The sequence below is a fragment of the Acinonyx jubatus genome, chromosome E1 (assembly GCF_027475565.1).
Source record: "Acinonyx jubatus isolate Ajub_Pintada_27869175 chromosome E1, VMU_Ajub_asm_v1.0, whole genome shotgun sequence".
Lineage (NCBI taxonomy): Eukaryota > Metazoa > Chordata > Mammalia > Carnivora > Felidae > Acinonyx > Acinonyx jubatus.
The window spans coordinates 54,434,165-54,451,783 of NC_069397.1; the positions used below are offsets into that span (position 1 = coordinate 54,434,165).

The window sequence follows — 17,619 nt, forward strand, 5'->3', positions numbered from 1 at the left end:
CGGGGGCTTACACGGGCTGGGGCATGTTCCATGGCTGATCTTGCCCTAATTGGGACCGAGGGACCTGGACATGGTGGAAAGAGAGGGAGCAGGTGCTTGCCTAGTCCTATGGGAGATGGGATGGGGTCTTTGCGGAGTGTCGCTGAGGGGTATGCTTTCCCCCTGCGCCGAGCAGCATCGCCCTGGATCCCCTGTACCCATCCCGCTGCTCCTGGGAGACCTTTGGCTACGCCACCAGCACCAGCATGGCCCAGGCCTCGGATGGCCTTTCTCCCCTGCAGCTCTCGGGGCAGCTCAACAGCCTGCCCTGCTCCCTGACATTTCGCCAAGAAGAGACCATCAGCATCATCCGGCTCATTGAGCAGGTGGGGGCTCGGGAAGGCGGTTGGACGTGGGGCCTGCATGGGGTGGGGAATAGTGACACAGGCTCCACCTGGGCTCCCTGGGGCAGATGTACCTGCAAGAGAGCCTTTCCCCGGGCACTGTTATTTGCCTCCACCCTTTCCTAGCAGGAGCATCTGGGGCATCTGGCTCTTGGCTGAGATCTGTCAGCTGTAGGCCTGGCCACAATCTGTCCCTCCTGGTCCCTAGGCTCGGCACGCCACCTACGGCATTCGCAAGTGCTTCCTCTTCCTGCTGCAATGCCAGTTGACTCTGGTGGTCATCCAGGTGAGGTGGAGCCGGCACAGGCATTGCCCCTCCCCCGCCCGCTTCCCCCGCCTGGGGCCAGTTGAGTCTGAGGTGGCAGTTCCGGGGGATGCGGCACAGCCTAGGGGCCCCCTAGCCTCTGTGAAACCCCTGGGCTTTCGGTAATGACCCCATCAGCAGAATAGTGGCCCCTGTGGCCCCAGCTCCTCTGGGCACCTCTCTGGGCACAGGGCCAGGCAGTCCTGGGGCTCCAGGCATCCCACTGTTTGCTAGAATCTAATCATGCTTCCTGGGCTCTCCTGGTCCAGTTCCTGTCTTGTCTGGTTCAGCTGCCACCGCTGCTGAGTACCACTGACATCCTGTGGCTGTCCTGCTTTTGCTACCCTCTGCTCAGGTGAGAGTCATTCTGCCCCTCCGTGCCCAGGCAGGCAGGGTTGGGATGTCACCGAGCAGCCCCAGGAGCCCAGGTTCTGTGAGACCCGCTTAGTGCTCACGTCTCCTGGTGCAGAGGGCACTGGGGGGCTCTCTCTCCTTCGTCTTATCCCATTTCCTCAGACCTCCCCTCGCGTCCCAAAACTCCCGAAAGGCTACCCATGCGGGAATTGGGGGACAGAAGGCCACAGTCGCCACGCTTCACCAAGTCCCTGCTTTTCAGCATCTCTCTGCTGGGAAAGCCCCCGCATAGCTCCATCATGTCTATGGCCACGGGGAAGAACCTTCAGTCCATTCCTAAGAAGGTAAGCAACGTGGAGCCCTGTGAGCCTGGGCCTTTCCTGAGGGACGGGTGCGTGGAGGGGACGGAGCCTTGGGGGAGAGGTAGGGGCCTCCATCAGGACTTCCGCCAACCGCAGGGGAGGTGGTGGTGTGGAGCCGGGAAGCGTCCTCCACCCCTGGGCCTGCCCGTGTCCTGGAGAGCCCGCCGCGCCTGGTGCCGGAGGGGCCGCTGCCGTGGGAGTGACAGGCCTCCCTCTTCTCTGCAGACCCAGCACTACTTCCTGCTCTGCTTCTTGCTCAAATTCAGCCTCACCGTCAGCTCGTGCCTCATCTGCTTTGGCTTCACGCTGCAGAGCTTCTGTGACAGCTCCCGGGCCCGCAACCTCACCAACTGCTCCTCCATCATGCTGAGCAGGTGGGTCCTGATCCCACCCCCCTCGCCCGCCCCCTGCCCACTTTCCCGGGGCCCAGAGGGGGCTGAGTCCACCCCTTGCTTTGGCAGTCATGCCGACACAGCTCCAGCCTGGTTTGACGACTTTGCCAACGGACTGCTGACGGCCCAGAAGCTCACGGCGGCCCTGACCGTCCTGCACACGGGTGAGAGGCTCCCGGGGAGGGGGCCGGTGGCGGCCGGTGGGGCACCCCGGGGGCAAGGCCTCGGCCGGTGGGAAGTCTAACACCGCCCACTGGCCCTGTTTTCTCCAGTCTTCATTTCTATCACCCACGTGCATCGCACCAAGCCCCTGTGGAGAAAGAGCCCCTTGACAAACCTCTGGTGGGCCGTGACGGTGCCCGTGGTGTGAGTAGCTCCGGGCGGGGGTGGGGGAGGGGCAGGGGACTTGGGCAGAGACTAGGGGGCTCGAAGGCAGGAGTTGAGCCAGAGGTTGAGTGCTGTCCCCCTTGAGCTACTTGTACTGGAAAAAGCAGGGCAGGAGGCAAGAAGAGGCAGGTTCACGCAGGGCTGTCACTTCCCCCCTGCAGCCTGCTGGGGCAGGTGGGCCAGACGGCAGTGGACCTACAGCTGTGGACACACAGGGACAGCCGTGTCCACTTTGGCCTGGAGGACGTGCCTCTGCTGACATGGCTCCTGGGCTGCCTCTCCCTGGTCCTTGTGGTGGTCACCAACGAGATCGTGAAGCTGCATGAGATTCGGTGAGCTGCCAACTGGGCACTCCCTCCAGGGTGAGGCGCGTTCCCCAAGCCTGTCACCTCCTGGGCACTTGCCCACTGCCTGGACTTCCATCCTTCTCTGGGGTCCTACCCTGTTCCCGGTCTGGGGTTCTGCTCTAACCTGTGCTTTAATCTCCTGCCCCACCAGGGTCCGGGTTCGCTACCAGAAGCGACAGAAACTGCAGTTTGAAACGAAGCTGGGCATGAACTCCCCCTTCTGAGCCATTGGCCACAGTGCCCATAGTTGCCCTGGTCCTGGGGCTAAAGCCAGACCAGTTTCTGAGTCTGGGGAGTTGGTATCGCGAAGGTTTCAGGGTTTCCTCTTGCGCCCCATGGCACTGGAGGCCCAGCTCTGTGTCAGACCCAGCTGTCATCCTGCCCCCTCCCCGGGGCTTAACCGTGGAGGAGCTGGTGAGCCATGGCCTCGGCATCAGGCCGGTCTGGTCTTGAATGTATGACCTAGTGCACTTAGTAGAGGGGCCCTTAGCTCCCTCCACCTGTGGGCTGCCCCCCTCTTTAGGGGCTCTTAACCCAGGGCCCTCTGCTCTGGGGTCTCCGGGCAGAGCCGTGAACTGTGGGGCCAGGACCTCAGGGGTAGCAGCCGTGGGAGGTCCAGACAGGCCACTGTCGAAGGCAGCAGTGGTGGTGTATCCTCCCTGCACCCCAGCCTGTCTTCCTGGGGCAGGAGCCTGGATGTGGTTGAGTGTTTCCCCTCCCTCCTTCTACGGGGGAGCCTCACACTCAGACCTGAAGATGAAGAGCCCGCCCCCCCACCCCCGACCCCGCCTGGCCCTGGCCCCTCTTCCTGTGCTGCCTTCAAGCTGGCCTCGAGCGTCAGTCTTGGGGATGTGGCCCAGGGCTCCTTTTAGCCCCCTGCCGTAGTTCTCGTGTGAGAATGTTTTTACTGGTGTATATTTTTTACTGGAAATGAGCCTTTTAGGAATGAATGTAGACTGGTTTGTATTAAAACTTGTAAATTGCCTAAGAAAAATCTGTGGCTGGTCCATGAGGCAGCCACTAAGGGGCCCACCCAAGACTTTGGCTGGTGAGGGAGCCCCGAAAGCGAGGGGAGGGCCCGAGCCTTCCTCCTTCCACACTGGCAAGAGCCCTCAGGTCTGGCTCAGGTGAGAACCCTGGGCTCGGAGGTCCACGGCACAGATCCAAACACACAGCCCGATCACGTGGAATGACACTTTCATTGGTGTTAGTTGGGAGAAGAGGTTAATGGTTACAGAGCCGGGGCCTGGGCCAACCAGATCAGGCTTCCGGCCCCGAGGTGGGCAGTGGGCACTCTTGCTGTGGTTCGAAGCCCCTTCCCTTGTGTCCTCTCAGGTGGTTATAGATAGAATAAATTCCATTTAAAATATATGCATTTCTCTCTGCTTAAAAAATAACATTTACAGTTGAAAAAGTTTGGACTTTGGGCATCTGTTAATCCCACTGCCCCCATGCCCGCCAGCTTTGCCTCACTGAGGGCAGGCAGCAGCGGGAGCAGGGGCTGGTCTGGGCACCGCCACCGCTGCTGACAGCAAGCCCCTGGCTGCCTATTTCCATGTCCTGTGTATACCTGTGGGAACTGGGTCAGACACACAGCTCTCTCCAGCCTTTTAGAGTGCCAGGACAGCACGGCACAGCAGGCGTCAGTAGGTCCTCGGCACAGACACTGGAGACACGGGAGGTGATAGGAGGGCGCAGGAAGCTCTTACCAGGGTCCCTGTCCACGGGGGCAGGGCTGTCTGGTCAGATTACACAGCGGGAGGGAGCCCTGCTGACATGTGAGGTTCTGACAGGTCCCCTCAGCCTGCCATGAAGACCGCCCCCTAGAGCTGCAGTGCTGACGGTCGCTGGCTTGGAACCGCAGGGGGGACCCTGCTGGGGGCAAAGGCAACGGACGCTGCACCGCTGACGGCTGCCAGAAAGTCTCAATCAAGCATGGCATCCAGCTGGTCAGCCAGGGCATCAAACATGGTGCTGATGTCATCCAGAATGTGCTTGGTGGAGGTGCCGGGAGGGCTGCAGCGGGGGAAGGACTTGGTCAGATCAGAATGCACCCTGCTGGCCCTGGGCGGGCAAGGGGCTGTTCCTGAACACCTGGCTGGTGCCAAGCACTTTGTGTGCCCCTTGCTTCTCCCAGCCTGCTGAGGCAGCAGGCGCTAGTGTCCATTTAGTGAGAGCTCTGGGGCCCAGGAGGAAGTGCTGTGCTCGAGCTCACGTGCCTCTAAGCGGTGGCCCCCAGGATTCTCCCCAGGTCACATCTGGGGAACTTAAGAACCAGGGCTCCTCCTGTTTTAATAGGGGTCGCCCGGGCCTAAGGATCTGTCTGGGACCACCCCCCCCCCCCACATTCCCAGGACCCCAGGGAAGAGGATTCAGGGGGAGCTGTTCCTTCCCTGCAGCCTTCTCTCCCTCCCTGCCCACCGGGCACCCAGCGCCCCTCACCCTTCTCGTTCCTCTGTGCCAATGCTCTTCTCTGCGGCCCTTAATGCAGCTGCCAGGGATGAGCTGGTCTGTTCCAGTCTCTGCTGGGCCCGGCCAGAGCCCACGGCTCCAGTGCTCTCTGGCCTTGGAGGGGGCACGGGGCGGGGGCCGAGCCGAGGAGCCAGCTTAGGACCAGAAAATGCCAGCTGGGTGCAGGCCACAGACACAGGCTTGGGGGCTGTTCCTGCAGAGACAAAAAGGTTGGTCGTGACTTGGCTGGGCTTGACACAACCCTTGCAAACACTGCCCCCTCCCGCAGACCCTGCCTCGTACCTGCACCTGGCACCTTGATGAGGGCAGCGGGGGAAGCTGGGGGCTCAGTCTCCCCATGCCGCCAACTGCCCGCCGAGTTCTCCAGAGCAGGCCCAGAGCAGGGGGGAGCAGGGGGCTGGGCTGGGGAGCCGGAAGAAAGAGGGGCTGGAGCTCCCTGAGTTGGAAGGCTGCTAGGGTCAGGCCGGGGAGGGCTGGGAGAAGCTGAGGAGGGGGCCTCGCCGGGGGTCTGGGAGGGAAGGAGGGCAGCGGGGCTGGGCGTGGCACTGGCCACTCCAAAGGCCAGAAGTGCCGTCTGCAGTGGCTCTCTCTCCCGGCATTTGGGCCTCCGCTTAACAGTGTCTGATTCTGTGAGGTTGAAATCGAGGCCAGCGGGCACAGGCGTCTCCCGGGGTGGGGGGCCAGCTGGCTTCGGCCGCTGTTTGATAGTCAGGTTCCCCTCCTCGGCAAAGGGGAGCCCTTCTCCTGAGCTGCCCCGAGATGGGGGCGTCCCCTCAGGTCCTGGCTCCTCCTCCTCTGTGTCCGACACGGGGCCAGCTGGGGCAAGTGGGCCGGGGGGCTCTGATGGGCCAGTTGGTTCACTTAGTGTTCGCCTTCGGGGCACAGAGGCCCCCTCCTTGGGCCCCGGGCTTCCGTCTAGTGGAGGCGGCTCCGTGGTGGGGCCAGAGACAGAGCTGAGGCGTTTAGGGGGTGGGGGCGGGGGGCCTTTGCGTCGGGCACGAAGGGCAAAGGACTGGCTGCGGGGGGCCCCTCGAGCTGGAGTCGGGCTAGGGCTGGTCCGAGCTAGGGCACTGCGTCCCGGTCGCCGAGTGAGGGTGGCGTAGCTCCCCAAGGCACTGCCCACTGGCCCTTCAGCCTCTCCCTCTGCTTCCCCCTCGGTGGGGCCGGGGCGGCTTAGGCTATGGGACCGGCGCTTGGGCCGAGGTGGGTCTGGAGGAGTGGCGGGGGGACCAGCCAAGTAGGAGAAGGCACGAGGTGCACCAGGAGGTGGCCCCGGGGCTGGGCTGGAGGGTGAGCCCTGGGGATACATAAAAACATAAGGCGGGGGGCCTTGACCAGGAAGTGGGGAACAAAGCTTAGGGGGCCGCTCTGTGCCCTCTGGAAGGTTCCTCTCCTGTGGGGTGCTCGGGTCTCCACCACTGGGCTGGGGGGCCGGCTGTTCCTGGGAGTGACCGGACCCTCGTGAGCGTGCTCCAATGCTCTCCTGGCTGGGAGAGCGGGCAGGGGGCAGGGGGAGGGGCTCGGGGCCACCCCCAGCCATGGCTGCCTGTAGCTCTGGGCTCAGCTCACTGCCCTGAAAGGTGAGGAGGCGTGGGCCAGCTGCAGCCGGACCGTCCCCATTCTCCAGCCCCTCAATGGCCATCAGCTCTGGGCCTCTGGCTAGACGGCGGCCACCTTCAGCTGGGGCCTCCCCCTGCAGTAGGCCCCGCCGAAGCTCGGCCAGCCGTTTCACTCCCAGCATAAGCTTCTTCTGATGACCTGAGAGGGGACGGGTAGAGGCAACAGGGTTAGTGGGGGCTACAAAGGGTCACCTTGGTCCCCCTGGGATCCCATTCTCCCTTCTGGGCCTGACCCCTGAAATGTTTTAGACACCCTGGGAGGCACGTGGGGGCCCGGCCACAAGGCCCCAGGGCAGTCCTCACCGAGCTTGTTGACCCCGATCTCTTGCAGCTCCTCCCAGGTGAGGTCGGCCACCAGCCCCATGGAGTCGTAGCCACTGCTCACCAGCTGCTTGTGGTACTGCGGCAGCCCCAGCGCGCACAGCCACTCCAGCAGGTCCGCCTGGAAAAGGACCCCAGTGGAGCCGGGTCCCCAGCCAGCCTCAGCCCCCAAGCCAGGAAGGGCCCACACAGCCATGGCTGAAGGTGGGTGCTGGCACCAGCCACCTGCTTACCGGGATGTAGTTGGGCAGCCACTCGGCGATGCTGAGCTGAGCAATCTCCGAGGCGATCTTCTTCCTGTGCCCCGGCTTGGTGACCCCGATGGCCGTCAGGTCCTGCCACACAGACTCATGCCGTTAGGCCCCCTCCGGTACCCACTGGGCCCTCTGCTGCCTTCCTGCTGTGGCACCTACCTCAGGCGTCATACGGCTGATGGTTGGCACGTCGTAGCCAGCCTGCAGGAAGTGGGCGGTGTAGCCTTCCAGCTGGAACTCACTCAGCCAGTTATGAATGGCCTGCGCATCCTGTGGCGTGCGGGCAGAGAGTGAAGTTAACAGAGCGGGGTCTATGGAGGAAGAGCCGAGGCTGGGGCCCAGCCATCAACCCCAGCCTCCCCTCGGGGCCCGGCCAGAGCAGGGGCTTGAGTCCATACTGAGGCCCATCCCACGCCGGGCCCACAGCCCACTTCTCAGTGTGGGGGGGTGGTGGTGGGGGGGTGTCACACCTTCCCCTCCAGCAGCTGCTCCGGCCTCACGTCCTGGGTGAAAAGCTGTTCCCCAGAGTGGTAGTTGACCAGAGGGCGGTGGCTCAGGTTGTCTTCAAGAGGGAAAGAAATGGAATCAGGGGTGGCAGGATGGAGCAGTGCCCGCCCGGGTACCATTTACCCTTCCTACCTGCCAGGGACGGGGGGTGCAGTCCTGGCAACACCTGGTCCTCTCCGGGGGAAGGCAGTGGCTAGAGACAGGACAGGAGCTACTCAGCACGTCGGGGAGCTGACAGCAGGGCGGAGGGCTCTGTCCTAGCCCCAGTGCCCCCTCCCTCCTACCTGAGCATTCTCAATAAGAAGGCCGGTGCCATGGCCGTTGGTGCCCTCGGAACTCTGCCCGCTGCCGGCACTGCGGATGCTGCCCACGCTGCCCTCGCTGCCCACGCTATTCCTGTCACCTGCTGCAGGGGCACAGGCAAAGGGGTTAGAGCCCCAGTTGGCCTCACCAACAGCTGACTGGCAGCTTGCCAAGACCAGACACCCACCCCAGTGCCCAGCATTGCCCTCTGGGAGGATGTACCTGGGCTATCTGGGCTGAGGCCCACCCGAGGGAGCTGGCCATAGGTCAGAGAGTGCAGGGGGTCATCGGCAGGGGGCTGCTGTGTCCGAGAGAAGCCTGGGCGGAGGGGGGTGGGCACCGATGGGAGGCGGGGCGCGAGGATGCCCACTCGCTTGCTGACCACCTCCACGATGCCTGGGGGGAAGTAGCCCACACGGTCCGTGCCCCTCTGGCTCTCATGGATGTGGCCCTTCCAGCGGCCGTCGGGATGTTGCTCAAGCACCTGAGGCAGATGGGGCATGGGGGGGTGATGGCAGCGATCACTTCCTGCACCAAGCAAAGGCAGGCAGCCAGCCCTACAGCCATGGTCCAGCTTTTCCTTTCCCCGCAAGGAGCTGATGCCCAAGTGCACCCACAGTTCTGCCCTTCCTGCCAGCATCCGGCCCAATCCACCTGTACCGGGGCCTCACCGTGATGACGTCCCCTGCCCGGACATTGAGAGCAGTGGGATCGTGGAGGTTCCAGAAGTCCTTGAGTGCTCGGACCTTCAGGATCCCCGAGGCCTCTGAGAGAAGATACAGGGCTGGCATCATCTGAGGGTCCTTAGGGTGTCTTCCCACCCCTCCTGTCCCTTTCACGACCCTCCCCCAGGTTCCCATTACAGCAGTCCCCTGACCAGCCCTAGGTTTGGGGGTGTGGCATCTTGCTCCTGGGACATTGCTCCTGCTCCACTTCCTCGTACCCACTGGAGTGGCTCTGGCCACCCCCTCCCCCAACCCTGGGCTGGGTCTCCCCTCACACACACTCACCACGCAGCAGCTGCTTGATTTCTCGGCTGGCCTGGGAGGTGGTGAACTGATTCACAATGTCCAGTGCCGTCTGGTTATACGTGTTCCGAATGTTCACATCCACCCCGCCCTGGGTGCACAGTGTGAGCACACACTAAGAGCTTCACTTACCACTTCCCCCAGTCCTCGTGACTACCCAGGAGGTGAACGGTACCCACTACTTTCGAATTTTACAGACGAAGAAATGGAAGCTCAGAGATAGGATCAAGGACGAACTCAAGGTCATTCAGCTAGTGACAGGCAGAAGTGGGGCTTGAGCCAGGTCTGTCTGCTTTCCAGTCACAAGGCCACTGCTTACCCAAACACCACCTTGTGGGTGGAGACCCCCTCCCGCGTGCGGGCTGCCTGGGTGCCCACACTTACCTCCAGGAGCAGCCGGACTACCTCGGTCTTGCCATACAGCGCAGCCTCGTGGAGTGCGGTGCCTGTCTTGGTCTGGCGGTTGATCTCGATCCCAGCTCTCAGGAGCTGCCTGTGGCGTAGGGGCGGGGGTGAGTCACGGCGGGGGCGGGGGGGGGGGGGCAGGGGAGGAAGCAGACTGCCCCCGGCTGGGAGAGTGATCCAGAGCGAGAGTGAAGAGGGCGGCAGGGCACCGAGGGGACATCACCCATTCCACAGGAAAGGGATGAGGAAGTGGGGGTGGGGGGCGGTGGGTACCTGATGACCTCTCTGTGGCCGTTCTTGGCAGCCAAGTGCAGGGGCGTGGTGTAGTTGGGGTCACACGGGTCCTTGGCCTCACCCTCCAGCAGCGCCACACACAAGTGACTGTTCAGTAGTAGCTGGGCCACCTGCAGCAACCAGCACCCAGGTTGGGCTTCCTCCTGAGACCCCACAGATGCCCACGCCCTGGCACCCTAAGGGCTACAGGCCTCACCTTAAGTCGCCCAAACTCGCAAGCCAGATCCAGGGGTGTCTTCTTTGCCTTGTTGACCAGGCAAGGGTTGGACTGATGCTGGAGGAGCATTTCTGACTGGGGTGTAGGGAGCGGAGTGAGGCGTCTGGCCTGGCCAGCGCCCCCCACCCCCATGCCCCGGCCCCAGCGCCCCTGCAGGCAAACAGGCTCTCATACCACTTCATAGTGTCCATACTGGGCAGCCAGATGCAGCGGGATCTGCCCATCCAGCGAGGCGGCGTTCACGGCCGCGGAGGCCCGCAGCAGCAGCCTCACGGGCTCCAGCCGGCCTTGCCAGGCTGCGTAGTGCAGTGGGCGCATGCCTGCAAGGAGGGAAGGCGGATCGGAGGAGGTCCTGGGATGTGGTGGGGGTCAGGGGAGGGAACTGAGCAGACTGTAGAGCCACCCTAGCTGCAGGGGGAGATGGACCCAAGGGCGGGGATGCTGGCTGGTCAGGGAAATGTCTGGTCGCCTGGGGCTGAAGTCCGAATCCCACCTTGCCCACCATGGGTGATTCCTCATGACAGGAAGGTAACCTCAGCCTCCTCATCTGGAGAATGGGGTGTTAGTACCACCCACTACCCCAGAAGGCTGTGAAGATTAAAGAGGTAAAGCATCTGCAGGCCAGAGAAGCTGTGCCAACACGTATTAGCATTGCTAGAGTGTAGCAGGAGCAAACTCTGAGCACAGGGTCTGGCTAGGGGACACACCGGGGTCTCACCATTGCTGTCTTTGATGTCAACGGTGGCCTGAGCCTCCAGTAGCAAGGCTATGAGCTCCAGGCTGCCCCCCAAGGCGGCATGATGGAGGGCAGAGAATCTGGTGTGGTGGGTGGGACACAGGGCAGGGGTGTTAGCGAGCGGTGCCCCACCCCCCAAATCCTGGTCTTCCACACCAGACTCATCCTGGAGGCTGGCAGGGATGAGTTACTTGCCCACTGTGCCCCCGCTCCCCCACCCTGCCAGCCCTGCCGTGGGAGCGCAGAGCAGCGGGCTACAGCATGAAAGGGCTCAGTGTCTGGGCTGAGAGGCCTGTTTGTCTGGCCTCCCCCCCCAGCCAGCCCAGGGGAGGGGGCCGTGGGAGCAGGAGCCCGAGGGCTCCTACCCTCTGGGGAGAAAAAGGGGGCCTAGCAGGAATCTGACCCAGGAGGCCCCTCAGAGAGGCACCAGGGCTCCCTCCCCTCACTCAAGGATAGCTCCACAGGCAGGAGGGTGGGCAGGAACCAAAGCTCTCAGCAAACACCATTCAAGGGCCAAGTTTGAGAGGCGAAGGGATTCTAGGGCCCAGGGCTTTCCCTTTACCCCTCCCCCACCCCCACAGCTCTCGAGGGGGACAGGGGCTCACACTCACCCATCAGCATCCTGGTAGTTGACGTTGAGTCTCTTTGTGGAGCCGAGGAGCTCTGGGGGATCAGAGCAGAAGGCATCAGGACACGTTAGAATGATCCGCCCTTACCTGCATCCTAACCAGCGCTCCCACCCCACCCTGCTCCCTAATCCAGCTGACCTCTTGGTGTGCAAGAAAGCACCTGCCCCATGGCCCTTCTGTGATCCTGTCCCTGTGGTTCCCCACCCGGCCGGCCAGCCCATCAGCTTGAGGGCACCCGGTGCAGGGAGCTGCTGCAGCAGTGGCCTGGCTTCCCTGGGCCCCCAGCCCAGCTTGTTTATAGAGCCAAAGGGGGCGGGAAAGGGGGGGACTGGCATGCCGTGCCCTCAATGGACAGGCCCACGAATGCATGGTTAGCATTCCTGCCTGAAAGGGCCAAGGAGTGTCTCATTGTCCCACTGGGCCGAGGGGGCTGCGAGAGAAAGGAGAGGGGCACTAGATGCTGGAGGGTTGCAGGGCAGATGCCAGGACTGGGCCCAAGCCCGGGGACATCCCTGAGTGGAACGTGGTGAAGAAGGTGGCATCAGACAGAACCTGCGCTGTGCCCAGCTCTGCCATGTACCGGTTGTGAGATCCTGAACAAGTCACTTAACCTGTCGGGCTTAGTGTCCTCATCTGTAAAATGGGCCAATCACAGAACTGGCTCACCAGGGTTGTGAGGATAATGCCTGACCCTCGTCAGCACGCCAAAGATGGGAGCCGCTGCCCTTTAGGACTCCTTACATGTTAGCCATCAGGGCCCACATGCCGTCCTCTGGTACAGTCCCCCCACTGGCTCCTGTCAGGGAGATAACTGCTGATTCTGCACCCACAGGCTCCCCAGCAGAGATGTCCACGCCCCGGGCACAGGGCTCTCTACGGGGTGGTGGCCAGAGGAGCCAGGGGCACAGGCAGTCCGCTGGTTCATCCCTGTCAGGAATGGTGACAGGATTCAGGCAGGTGTGCTCCAGGCAGGGGCCAGGACACAGGAGGGGGCGGTCCTTGAGGGGGAAGGGGAATGTCTGTCACAGGCGGGCCCCTGCCTCCTGCTGGAACCCACCCTTGCTGGGAAGGAGGAGGCCTGGCTCAACCCAGGCTGGGCAGGGTGCCAAGCATGCTGGTCCAGGCCTGCCCTCCAGGCCCTGGTGGGCCCCTGAATACCCCAGCAAGACAGGGCTTCATTCCAACAGGGAGGGATCGACACGATAGTGAGGAGCATGGGATGGGGAGAGAGGGGACTAGCTACGTTTAGGGCTGAGCCGTATTAAGCTATGTACTACGCAGAAAAGGTAAATACAGAGCTGGGCAGTGACAGAAGGGGAGAAGGGGTGGGGCTGCTGGAAAGAAACATAGGCCTCCCAGCCTTCCTCGAGGCCCCTTGGAAAGCCCTTGTCACACAGAGCCATTCAGGGCAATGGAAAGGAAAGGGGCTTTAGAAGCAGGAAGTGTGTGGTCCAAAGTCTCCCCCTTACTGGCTGCACGACCTTGGCCAGCCAGGGTACCTCTCCGAGCTTTGGTGAAGACAACGAGGTCAGCGGGGAGGACACACAAAAAGTCCCTCCACCTGCTGCCAGCCTGGACAGTCCGGAATGGGGCAGCTCAGTGGTGAGATACAGCCCCTCCGGGGAGTGGCAGGACAATGTGACAGGAGGGACAGGAACAGGGGCAGGGGCAGGCTGGGTGGCTCTGTTCTTTCCAGAACAATGGCCGGAAAGGCGGTGGGGGAGAGGCTCAGAGTGACTGGGCTTGGGACCTTGGTTGGAGGGCGGAGGGTCCTGGTTCCTGGCAGTGGCTCCAGGCACTTCCCCTGCATCACAATCTTCTTCCCTGGTCTGGCTCTGGGGGTAGAAGGGTCACTCCTGATTTAGGCTCAGCCAGAGGATGTGAGCTCACTGGGCCACCCTCAGCCCACCCCATTTCCTCTGGCCAGAGAAGGAGACAGCTCAGAAACGGGAGCAGGGGAGGGAGAGAGGGCAGGGTTGAGGCCAGGGCAGCTGCTCCTCTCTCCTCCCAGCCACCTGCTCCTTTAAGAGGACCTGGGAGGGCAGGGAATGCCAAACCACCAGTGACCAGATATCAAATGGAGGAGGCTGAGGGAGCACCTCTCTTTGGCCAGCCAGAAGGTTCTAGCCATCCACCAGAAGGATAAAGGGGAACCCTGGCACCTCCCTTTCCATCAGTTTCCTCTGCCTCACTGTGATATGGAGTAAGAGTTCCCAGCCTCCCTTCTGAGAACTGTTTTAGAGTCACCTGGAGACCGTTTTGATTTGCAGAGTCACAAGACCTCTAGGATGATTCTAACTCTGAGGAAGAACAGGGAGTTGGCACTTTCAGAAAAATCACTAGGTAATTCTGACGGGCAGCTGAGTGCAGGAGCGAAGAGGGAGGACAGGGACCCTGATCTGCCACACAATGTCTGTGTGACCTTGGGCAAATCACTGAACCTCTCTGAGTGTCAGTTTCCTTATCTGTAAGGTAGATGTAGAAATACCCATCTCACAGGGAATTGAGGGATTATAACATCTCATAAACTGTGGGGTCTGCAAACATCACCTTGTGATCTCCTTTTTGCACCAGATTTCCTAGCTTCTCAGAGGACTGGGAGGGGAGGCTCAGTGCCAGGGCCTCACAAGGAGGCCCAGGACTCTGTCACTCTGTGGCCATGCCTACATTCTGTACAAGTCTCCTTGGGGGCTGAGAGAAGAGATCTCTTCCCCCATTGGCATTTTCCCTGGGGCGGGGCACCTTCCCAGGGCCTAGGAGTCTGGCTGTGAGGTTCCCGCCACCAGCCTCCAGACCCCACCCACTTGCCCTCCCGAGGGCCTCACTTTGAGGCCCCAGAGCCGTGAGGCCAGCAGCAGCTCAACCAAGGCCCTACTGGGCAGGTCGCCAAAAACAACACAGAGGTGAGGGGAGGAGGGGGAGTGGTTCCCACTCTTGGGCCTCCAGGGCCCTCCCAGGACCTCCTTAGCACCTTCCTTCCATCTGCTCAACCTGCATCTACTTCCCCAGGGCACAGAGACCACTCGCTGCCAGCGCCCCCCACCCCAGCCACTATTCCCATATCCCCATACCTTGGGTCTCCTGCCCTAGTGTGCAAGTGGGTGCACATACACGTGTACAACTCCCAGGCCCTTCAAATCCATCCTTCTGGCACCCCAAACTCCCAGGTGTGGGTGAGGATAATTATATGTCTTCACATAGTCTGGGGGGCCCCTTCCTGTGCTTGGGGCTATAGCCCCAGCACTCTGAAGGAACCTTCCCACACCCAGCCCCAGTCTGGTGGCAGGGGCTACCTCCTGCCCCTGCTGGTCTGGGAACTCAGAACGAGTCCAGTGTCCTCCTGGGACTGCCCAGAGAGCTTGCCCTGAAGTCCAGAGGTCCACTCTCCTTGGAGGAGTGGGGTGGGGAGGGGTCTCACCACAGAGGTACCCAAGAGATGGGGCTCAGGTGTGGCCACCCATGCATAGAGCCCCTGTAACCCCGTCAAGACTAGAGACCCAGGCTTTGGAGAAACCTCTAGAGAGTTAGCTTTGGCCACACACACACCCCAGGGGATACAGACAGGTATGTCCAGGGGAAAGGGGCTTTAGCAAGAGCTGAGATAGTGGTGAACTTTGTTTTAGAGCAGTAGAGATCTCTTTTTAAAAGCTATCTTACAGGCATCCCCACTACGCTGACATAAATGCAGAGATGCTGTTGCTGAATTGGGGGATGGGGCTGAAGCTCTAGCTATTCAGTCTTTCCCAACCCACTGCCAGAAATCTCGTGGCTCCTCTTCAGAAAAACCACCTGCTAAAGGCAACTCCATGAGGGCAGGAATTTTAGTCTGTTTCATACACTGCTGCGGCCCAGTGTGCCTAGAACAGAGCCTGGCACACTGTAGGCACTCAAAAAACCCTTGAATGAATGTATTTCAACCCTTTTACTTTACAGGTGAGAACACTGAGGCCCAGAGAAGTTAAGTGATTTGCCTAAGGTTACACAGCAAGGGGTGACTCAACTTCCTCTCTGGCTCTCTCACAGAGGCATTCCTTACACAGAATAAGACAGTCCTCCTACTCAAGTCCCCAGATCACAGTGATCCCCAAGCCTCTCTCTGTGGCCTGAGCACACAGGGGAGGGTCTCAGCTAGACAGTCACCCCCCCCCCCCCCACCAAGCACTCACTTGTTTTTGCAGCCTTGACTTTAGCCACCAGTTTCTGCACACCAGTCACATCTCCATTCTTGACAGCGAGGATCAGGTCCTGTTCACGACCCATTCTGGTCCCTGGGCTGGGATCTGGGATCAGGAGTCCGGGGCAGAGGCAGGAAAACTTTAGGTCTAAGCCAAGGTCTCAGGGTACCATGCTTTGGCCCTTTGGAGGGCCAGGTGTCCTGGGGGAGTGTGTCTGGTGTCCCAGGCAGTGGGCTTCTTGTTAGGCACTGATGGGTACTCCCTCAAGGTGTTTCGTGAGCTGCCACCACAAGCAGGAAAACCGATCTCTGAGGGGGTGGAGGCTGCGTGGAAATCTGGACAGATATCTGCTTGCAGCGTCTGACGGCCCAGGGATGGGCTGGGGCTGGGCACGCCGATCTTCCCAGTGTGGCTCAGGAGCACCGGCGCCCACCCAGAGAGCAGCCAGCATTCCCTCGGGCCTCGGGCAGCAGCAGTGGACAAATCTCAAGGGTCTGGAAAAGGTGCAGTGCCTCTGCTGAAGGCGGGCCAGGCCTGCAACGGTCCCAGAAGTGGGGCTCAGAAGAAGAGGAAGACAGGGCTTCCAGGGAGCCCCCAAGCCCCCCTAGCTGCCCTTTTGAGTCAAGGAAGGGCCAAGCCACTCAAAGCGGGGAGACAGCTGCCAGGCATGAGAGCAGTATTTGGGGGAAGGAGGTGACTTTCTGGGAGGGGGAGGCTGAGTCACTGAGGCCCCAGGGCACCTGGCAGCACCTCAACCTGGGGGCAGGAGGGGCCCTGGCAGCACGACACACTCGGGCAGGCTGGGCCAGCAGCCTGTTCTCCACAGCCTGGGGCTCTGACACCCACAGACAACTGGTGGGCCAGGAGGTGGAGCCTGGAAGGGTCAGGCACAGGCAGGCGTGCAGGGGTCACTCCCTGTGGAAGGTGCCTGCCCCCAGACTCCTCCCAACCGAAGCTTTACAATAATAGCTGGATGCCCTAGCCCCAGGCTCTTTATGAATTCAAAGGGTGGGGTGGAGAGCTTATAGCTCCCCATTTCTGGCCGGGGTCGGCCTGCTGGACAGGAGGCTTTACAGCACCTGTTGCTGACCCATCCTCAACCCTCGCACGGGATGAGGAAGCAGCTGGGCAGAGAACAGACAAGAGCTGGGGTACTGTTTGCAAATGGGGCTGCCTGGCCCCCCAAGCCTGAACCTGAGGCCCGGAGCTCCGAATTCGCTGCAGAAAAGCTTACGTCAGTTTTCGGTGGCCAGGAATTTGTTGCCCAAGTCCTGTGGCATCAGACCCGCGCAGGCCTGGGGCCCTAGCTGGGGTCTTCTTACTCCCAGAACGTCCCAAGCCCAACCCAGATGGCACTCCTGCTCTTGCCCGCAGCCGACATGGGAGGAGGGCGCCCCTGGTAGAGCTTGGGGTCGGGCTGGCTCCCCCGCCCCCCGGAATGCCAGTTCAGCGCCGCGCAACCCCCCAACCCAGCCCAAGCCAGGCCGACCCGGGGAACAAAGCGGCGGGAGCGACCGGGAGAGCCAAGCGCCGAAGGGACTGATGCATGAGGACGGAACACGGGCGCGAGGAGAACGGAAGGAGCAGAGAGACGAAGGCGCCCGCCGATCGCGAAAGAAAAGTTAGTTTGTGCCCGCCCTCAAAGGTGCTGACCACCAGCGCAGGCCCCGCAGTCTCACCTCTCCCAGCTGCCCCGCCGGGGGTCCGGCTGGCCTGGCTCAGTCCCTGGCACTCTGGACCGTGGCTCCCACTGCCCCCCTTAGCCCCTTTCTCCTCCTTCTCCTCCTTTTCCAAGGCCGGCTCGGCGCCTCCCGCAGGAAATCCCGCCCCTCCCCCCTCCCTCCCGCCGGATCGGGAGCAGAGGGACCGTCCCGGCCGCGCAGTCGGACTGTCAGTCAGAGCCTGCGGCCCCGCCCCCATCCGTGCCCCGCCCCGCCCCCAATAGCTTTCGTCCGCCCTGGGCACGCTGGCCCGGTCAGCGCATGCGCCCAGGTGAACGGGCCGGGGAGGGGTGAGAATGCGCGCCGCGGTGTCCCTGTTGCGGAGCCGCTGCCACCTGGGGACCTAGAGTTCAGACCTAAGGGCGAGATGCCCTGCTTATGACTGGGTGGCAGAGAAGACGTTATGTGA

The 17,619-nt window shown here is 61.8% G+C and overlaps 2 protein-coding genes across 24 annotated transcripts in view; one reads left to right on the top strand and one right to left on the bottom strand.

Annotated features, from left to right (window-relative positions):
* The window catches only part of TMEM94 (transmembrane protein 94), a 33,763-nt gene extending 29,863 nt beyond the window's left edge, over positions 1–3,900 (top strand). For all 19 annotated transcript variants that reach the window (XM_027052337.2, XM_027052352.2, XM_027052336.2 and 16 more), the window contains 9 exons: positions 176–365; positions 592–669; positions 957–1,042; positions 1,304–1,385; positions 1,629–1,777; positions 1,865–1,959; positions 2,068–2,161; positions 2,344–2,514; positions 2,681–3,900. In XM_027052337.2, the coding sequence (XP_026908138.1) occupies positions 176–365; positions 592–669; positions 957–1,042; positions 1,304–1,385; positions 1,629–1,777; positions 1,865–1,959; positions 2,068–2,161; positions 2,344–2,514; positions 2,681–2,753 (1,018 nt within the window). In that variant the 3' untranslated portion in view covers positions 2,754–3,900. The remainder of the gene's footprint in view (positions 1–175; positions 366–591; positions 670–956; positions 1,043–1,303; positions 1,386–1,628; positions 1,778–1,864; positions 1,960–2,067; positions 2,162–2,343; positions 2,515–2,680) is intronic.
* On the bottom strand, positions 3,710–17,325 carry CASKIN2 (CASK interacting protein 2). 5 transcript variants are annotated; one of them, XM_027052353.2, is made up of 20 exons: positions 17,169–17,325; positions 15,481–16,023; positions 11,297–11,348; positions 10,668–10,765; positions 10,124–10,269; positions 9,929–10,024; positions 9,712–9,842; positions 9,418–9,526; positions 9,016–9,124; positions 8,677–8,771; positions 8,228–8,489; positions 7,987–8,108; positions 7,835–7,895; positions 7,666–7,757; positions 7,355–7,465; positions 7,175–7,276; positions 6,924–7,062; positions 5,284–6,759; positions 4,972–5,194; positions 3,710–4,545 (listed from the first exon to the last, which is right to left on the bottom strand). In XM_027052353.2, exons 2-20 carry the CDS (start codon positions 15,572–15,574, stop codon positions 4,455–4,457), a joined length of 3,609 nt encoding a protein of 1,202 aa, XP_026908154.1. In that variant the 5' UTR covers positions 15,575–16,023; positions 17,169–17,325; the 3' UTR covers positions 3,710–4,454. The 5 variants fall into 5 exon arrangements, with proteins under 5 accessions (XP_026908154.1, XP_026908155.1, XP_026908156.1 ...); XM_027052354.2 differs by having other exon boundaries at positions 15,481–15,594; positions 17,169–17,324; XM_027052355.2 differs by lacking the exons at positions 15,481–16,023; positions 17,169–17,325 and adding an exon at positions 11,453–14,346.
* Between the last annotated feature and the right edge of the window lie 294 nt (positions 17,326–17,619).

Coding starts and splice junctions, on each gene's coding strand:
- CASKIN2 (XM_027052353.2), bottom strand. CDS start 15,574: ATGGGTCGTGAACAGGACCTGATCCTCGCTGTCAAGAATGGAGATGTG. Junction 8,772..9,015: donor AATCAAGCAGCTGCTGCGTG/GTGAGTGTGTGT, acceptor ATCTTCTCTCAG/AGGCCTCGGGGATCCTGAAG. Junction 4,546..4,971: donor GGCACAGAGGAACGAGAAGG/GTGAGGGGCGCT, acceptor CCCCCGCTGCAG/CCCTCCCGGCACCTCCACCA.